Consider the following 6,699-nt stretch of genomic DNA (forward strand, 5'->3'; position numbering starts at 1 on the left):
TTTTTTTTGAAGTTCATGATTGGTGTCAGACTTGAGCATATGACCTAGAAATGTCACCGATATTGAAACCAGGAGGGTTGTGGGTGAAGAAGACTGAATATGACAGTTGAAAAAGACCAGATTGTTATTTCTATAGCTTGGCAGGTTTCCTAAAACGGGAAGGGCGGGGAAGACATGAATATTTAGACATACTACGCACTTCGATAGAAAATCTAAATACTGCAAAATGGGAATTCTCACCAAGTTATATTATACATGCTAAACCTTCACATTCTTCCAATATTGCCTATTTGTTAATTCTCTTTGTAGAATATTCCCTGAGCCTTTTTGTTCTAAGGGATGCCTGGTTGTTCCCTAGGGGGGTCACAGCTTCCCCTGCAGCCTTCTCGGGGAGGCACTTTTTCTCCCACATGTGTGGAGTTGGGTCAAAGGGCTTCCTTGCTCCTCAATGCCAGTCCACACCATTCTCTCCTCTCCCCTGACACTCCCGTAGATTTGAACCTCATTTCATCAGATGGTTTTGCCTACTGCCCCACCATCTTTCCAGGCTCCCCCCAACAGGACACCTATCCACCAACAGCATCTTTATGACAGACTCTCCTCTGCCTCTTCACTGGATCCTGTGACACACGTCTGTTCCTCTATCTGAAGCCAAGACCTGAAGCTGGGTCCTGTGCCCTCACTAGCAAGGATGTCATCCCATGTCATGCAGGGTCTCAGCTCCTGCTCCCAGCACAAGAACGCAGGATATGGTGAGGCCAAAAAGGAACACCAGTGGAGCCATGGATGGGGGGTTCGTACCACTATATTCTTGCTGGCGGCGGCTGAGTTGGAGACACAGGAAGCAGGAGCCACACGATCTGCACTCCGCTTCTCTGCCAACCAACCAACCAACCCCCAGCCGAGCCACGGCAGTTATATTAGTGGCTAATGGCTAACTGGTTACGGCTGATGGCCATCTACTACCTGAGCCAAGCGCCTGGAAACTGCTGTGCTCCTGGCTCTGTCCCCACACTCCACTTCTCTCTCCTTCGCTCTTGCATCCCCTTTCCTTTACCACAGGGCCATTCCCTTCAACAAACAAATAGGCTATTGTTTTCTATCTTTGAAAACATCTGTCATGCAGGGTATCAGGCAGAGTCTCTGCTCCCGCTCCCCACATAAGAACACAGGATATGCTGAGGCCAAAAAGGAACACCCACGGAGCCATAGGTAGGGGAGTCACCACTATATTCTCGCTGGCGGCTGGGCTGGAGACACAGGAAGCAGGAGCCACACAATCCGCAACCCTCATTGCTCCGCTTGCTAGCTCAGCCACCATCTTCTTGCTAGCCCCCATTTTCTGCTAGCGTAGCCACAGCAGTTATATTAGTGGCTGACGGCCCACCGGCCACAGCTGACGGCCAACCAGCCACAGCTGATGGCCATCCAATCACAGTTGATGGCCATCCACCACCCGAGCCAACACCGAGAGCCTGGAAACTACTTTTTGGGGCTCTGTCCCCACAACATCTTTGAAAACGTCTGTCTCTAGGCCCCATTTCCCCTGCCACCAGCTACAGCAAAACTTCCTTAAAAAGTTAGCCGTGCTCACTGAATACAATATCTCTCCTAAGCTCACTGTAGTCAGTCTTTCTCTTCCATCACTCCACTGAAGGTCAGCGTCACCAGTGGACTCCACATCGCCAAATCAATGGTCAGTTCTCAGTTCTCCTCTGACTTGTCTCAGCAGCATTAGACAGTTACTCACTCCTTGAGACACATTATTTTTTTCACCTGGCTTCCGGGGCGCCACAATTTTGTTTCTTCCTCAGTGACCACACTTTTGATCCCTTTGTTAGTTTCTCCTGTCCTCCCCAACCTCTTGCCATTGAAGGAGCCAATGCTTAGTCCTTGAACCCCTTCTCTGTTCTCTCCACACTCATTCCATGTCTCATAAAGACCATCCATATGCCAACAGCTGTCAGACCTCTCTGCTGAACTCAAGACTTGAATATTCAATTACCTACTTGACCTCCACTGGCATTTCAAATTCAACACGTCCAAAACTGATCTCCTGATCCCCCCACCTGCAAACCTCAGCAAGCCCTGAACGTCTCTGCTCTTATCTCCCTGCCTAGAAAACAGGGTAATAGATAGTACAGGCTGGAGCCACCGAGCCTGGGCTGGCACTGTCTACTTGTGGTATACGAACTGCTGAGCCCCTTTGTGCCTAAGTTTCCTCATCTGTGAAATGGAAATAATAATGTTAACAGCTCCTGCATTCTAGGGTGTTGTGAAGATTAAGTTATTATATCTCAAGCACTGAGAACAGCGCTCCCCGAGTCAGCACTGCAACAGCTGTTTGCAATGATCCTTCTGAAGACCAAATGAGCCAGTGCACTGCCAGGTGAACACTCTTTCAGGGCCACTTACCACCTGCCTGGGGTTCCTTAGCGAAAACCAAAGTGGTGCAATCAAGCTTCCTCACATCTTTCCTGACTTAATAGCGGAACCTGGAACTTTTCACAAAGCAATCCATGTACTGCTGTGAAAGATGAACAAAACAGCAGGTAGTGTACTGAACGCACTGAAGATACTGCTTCCCCCAAAACACATCAACAGGGCCCGAGGGCCTGGCGGGGCCTGGAGGCGATGGTCGTCTTGGTGGGAGGGGCGGTGCGAGGGGGACGAGGAAGACCTAGGCGTCGGCATTCCTTGTCCACAAGAATCTGATACTGTGGCCTGAGAAGTAGCCTTATTTGCTAAAATGTAAAAAGGAGGAGGAAAGGAGATGGGAGAGGAAAAGAGAGGAAAAAAAGCAAAGAAGCAGAACAAGCCACCTGTGGGTTTGGAGAAGCGCACGCCATGGCTATGGCCAGCAGCCCATTACTCACTTGCTCGACATGGCTGGCCACTTTCCCTCTTCGCCTCGCCCGCCGGGCAGCTCTTCCGTCACTTTCGGAAAGGCGGCCTGGATGCAGGAGTCAGGACAGCAGCAGAGGCGCTCAGAGGGTGGTCCTTGCGGAGGGAGGGGCCGGGATCTGAGATATCCTCTCACTTCTGGTCAGGAAAGGTGACACCAGGGATGCTCACGCAAATAGAGGGGGACTGGCTCGACCCCGTCTCCACCCGAGGCTCTGGAACTTTACTGTGGCCACGCCTCAGGACGCGAGGCGGAACCTAGCAACCGAGACACTACGCCTGCGCAGTGCCGACCGTCTCGGGCCCGGCTCGCTCCCCGCCCCCGCTCGCTCCCCGCCCCCGCTCGCTCCCCGCCCCCTGCGCGCCACGCGCCTGCGCCGCTGCCGGCTGTTTCCGTGGCAACCGCGCCGGACGCGGAGGGACAGTCTGCCGGTGCTGGCGAGGGATGCGACCGTGGGAGCCTCAGCCGCGCAGGACGGGAGCTGAGGAGCCGACCTCCTGGAAGACCCGCCCGGCGGGCGCTCTCCGGTTGGCCCCACGTCCGAGCCACAGGCCCGGCTTCCCGGCGGCCCCGCCCCGAGTCATCTTGATGCAGGACAAGCACCCTCGCGTCTTCAACACAAGATGCCCAGTTTCCTGGACACTGGCTCGTTGTCTCTGTGACGCCGCGCTCAGTCAGTGTCCTTCAGCTGTAGGTCAGTGAAACAAGAATTTGCGGATGGGAGCTGGTCGGCGCCATCAAGTACCAACAGGGACCCCAGCTGGGTCCCCACCCCTGGCGTCTATTGCTGGGTGTCCCTATCACACTGTTGATTCATGTGGTGTTACGGGGACCGAACCTCTAAATATTCCTGCAGCTTGTGTGGCTGAGCCACCTCCGTCGTTCAGTATGTTCACCATCCCATCCAGTTCTATGTCATCCTTCAAATCTGATCCACGCCACTGATGAACAATGTTCCCTGGGAGGAAGCCAGGGAGCCGACAGCGCAGCACAAGCAGTGTGTCCGAGTGAGCATCAGAGACCGGGGACAAGCCTGCCCGGCTATCACCCGGCTCACATTTCTCCTGCTTCCCCCCATTCCGCGAGATAAAGATGCTGTCGGTGTATCACTAACACACAGCTCTGCCACGTCAACAGCGTTGCCCTTATCTGCTAGGCGAGTGACCGTGGACGTTTCAAATTAGGCTGGTCGGCTGTGCCTTGGTTGTAACACTTGTTATCTTAGCTTCCCTTTCTAAGAACTCACAAGTCATTTTACTGATCTGCTCTGGATCACGTGAAGGTCACTAGAGCAGAGCCTGACCTCCTTTTCATTTTGAAGCCACCAGTCCCTCAGAACCTTTCCACACACTCTGCTGTCGTGTGTTCCAGTGCACCACGATCTTTCAGCCAGACCTGGGACTTGGTTCCTTTCTCACACCTGCGTCTCCCAGAAGCTGTACCAGAGTTCAAAGAGCTCATCCTACACCTCTGCCTGAGGCAACTCAAGCTGCCACCGAGCAGGTCCTTTTCATACCACAAGGTGGCGTGTAAGCCACCAACCAATCAACATGGGCCACTGCTTCCCACTTCCCAGGGCCTGCTTCTCACTCAAGGACCCAGCCTCCTGGCCGTCCTCCTTCACTAACAACCCGCTCCATTCTTCCCAGTGGAACATAACAAGACAGGAATATGCTCCGCTGTGAGACCAAGCTCCACACACCACGCACAGCCGGACAAGCCCCCTGCCTAGGATAGGTTCACAGCCCTAGCCAGGAAGCACTGGCGGGGGACTGACCGATGTAGCAACGTCTGTTGCCTGGAGTGGTGAGCTCGGCCAAGGATGCAGAGCAGACCTGGGCCTCTAGGGAGTCTCTATCCTCCAGACCCGTTCCAGGGTGGCATCCTATCATGCCTCAGTGGTATTATGTCACTTCTCTTCTGGCATGAAAATACTAAGTGCGTTTGGTTTAGTAGCCACGCTCTATGCTTTGCCAGACATCTGAGGCCCAAATTGACTCATCTGACTCATTTTTCCAGTAATTTCCTCTAAACTGATCAGTATCTTTCCCCAGTCACTCTGTTTTGTCCTGATAACTGATGTTTAATTCCATTTAAAATGTAAATGTCTTTTTACACAGCCTTGGAACCCAACTGGCAGGTGTCTGGGAAGAGTCATCTTTCACAGTCCTCTTGATGTGGATGAAGTCAACTGGGGAAATGTTTATTGATGCTCGTTGTTTGCAAAGCCCAGTACTGGACACTGTACAATAGAAACAGACAGCTCGGATCTGGATTCTGCCTTCAAGGAGTAAAGTAGAGGCCATGGAGGTCTGAGGTGGTTAAATGACACAGTGCCACATCCTCTGGGAATCTAGAAGAGAGGGGTCCCTGCTCCCTTGGGAAAGTGGAAGGTTTATGCAGCAGGTGGCAGTGTGGGGAACAAAGGGACTTTGGCCTGAGGAAATAGAAGGCAACACAGGCCAAGGCACAAAACAGAAGTGTGACACGGGGACCTGTACGCCTGATAGTTGGTATTTGTGGGTGACCTGGGAAGAGGTTCGGCCTCACAGACTGAGGCCTGGGGCTGTATGTGCTCAGTGGAGGCAGAGAGGTTTGGGCCGAACCGTGTGGCTTCCCCACAGCTGGTGAGGTTTATTTGAGCAGGAGGCTGGAGCTGAGCGTGAGGTAGGGGGCCCACCAAGGACGGGAAGTACAGATGAGCGCATGAACGAAAGGTGGTTTACAAATACCGCGAATAACGTTCAGCCAGAAAAGAAGAATGAAGCTGCGACACATGCTACAGCATGAATGCACCTTGAAAACATTATGCTAAGTAAAAGAAGCTCGACACAAAAAAGGGAAAATATTGTATGATTTCACTTAATGTGAAATATCCAGAATAGGCCAATTTATAGAGACAGAAAGTCGATTTGAGGTTACCAGGGGTTGGGGGAAGAAGGGAGCGGAGTGTTTATTGCTTCACGGGTACTATCTGTGGTGATGAAAATGTTGGAACCAGTGTTGATGGTTGCACATTATTGAAAATGCAGTACATGCCACTGAATTGTACACTTGCAGCGGTTAAAGTGGCAACTCTGACATCTACAGAGGATGGAATTTGGCCGTTACCGGTTGGGGGCGTCAGCAGCACAGTTTAACTTCGCTAAATCTGGGCGAGTGTCCTGTGCCATCCAACAGACGCCCAGAAGACAGCACGCCCACCTCTTTATTGACCAGCGCACGCGTGTTCCTCTCTGCAGGGAGTTATCTTGTGTCATGTTGCGCCTCTTCCGTCCTTGGCCCGGTGACAGATTTCCTGAAACTCCCCCAGCATGAAGACCGTGCTTATTAGTCTGCAGAACACAGGAGGTTCCTTATTCTCCTTGAATGCCTCAGTTACTCCACTGACACCCAAAAGCAGGTTACAGTGTAATCAGGCAAAATATAAGCCCATCGTGCATTTGCAAAAAAACAACAACTGGGTGCTTTATTACTGTGGATAGATTAGTGGAAGGACAATTGGAACGGTCAGACTATCAGTCCCAATGCTTCTGTTCCCTAACAGTGTGACTTGATGCGACTCAGGTAACATTTCTGTACCCAAGCCCATCTCTACACAAGGAGAACCGCCCCCGTATCACTCAGAGTGTGGTGAGGCTCCTTGGGTGGTTTTTAAATTGCCATGTGCTAGAACACCGGATGGTATCACCCTGTGTATTTAGTATTCGGGAGATTTAGCTCCTGAAATGTTTTTCTGAGAACTCAGTGCTCGAGCATGGTTGGCAGTTGTTCTTAAATTTCCTCTCTGAATG

General features: G+C 51.9%; 1 protein-coding gene across 1 annotated transcript in view; it reads right to left on the reverse strand.

Annotated features, from left to right (window-relative positions):
* Positions 1-3,206, reverse strand: part of DRC11 (dynein regulatory complex subunit 11) — a 136,211-nt gene extending 133,005 nt beyond the window's left edge. The window contains exon 1 of the mRNA XM_019740868.3: positions 2,877-3,206. Coding sequence (XP_019596427.3) covers positions 2,877-2,887 — 11 coding nt within the window. The 5' untranslated portion in view covers positions 2,888-3,206. The remainder of the gene's footprint in view (positions 1-2,876) is intronic.
* Positions 3,207-6,699: the final 3,493 nt, after the last annotated feature.

Source organism: Rhinolophus sinicus, chromosome 17 (assembly GCF_057876585.1).
Source record: "Rhinolophus sinicus isolate RSI-liver-muscle chromosome 17, RSI-T2T, whole genome shotgun sequence".
Taxonomy (NCBI): Eukaryota; Metazoa; Chordata; class Mammalia; order Chiroptera; family Rhinolophidae; genus Rhinolophus; species Rhinolophus sinicus.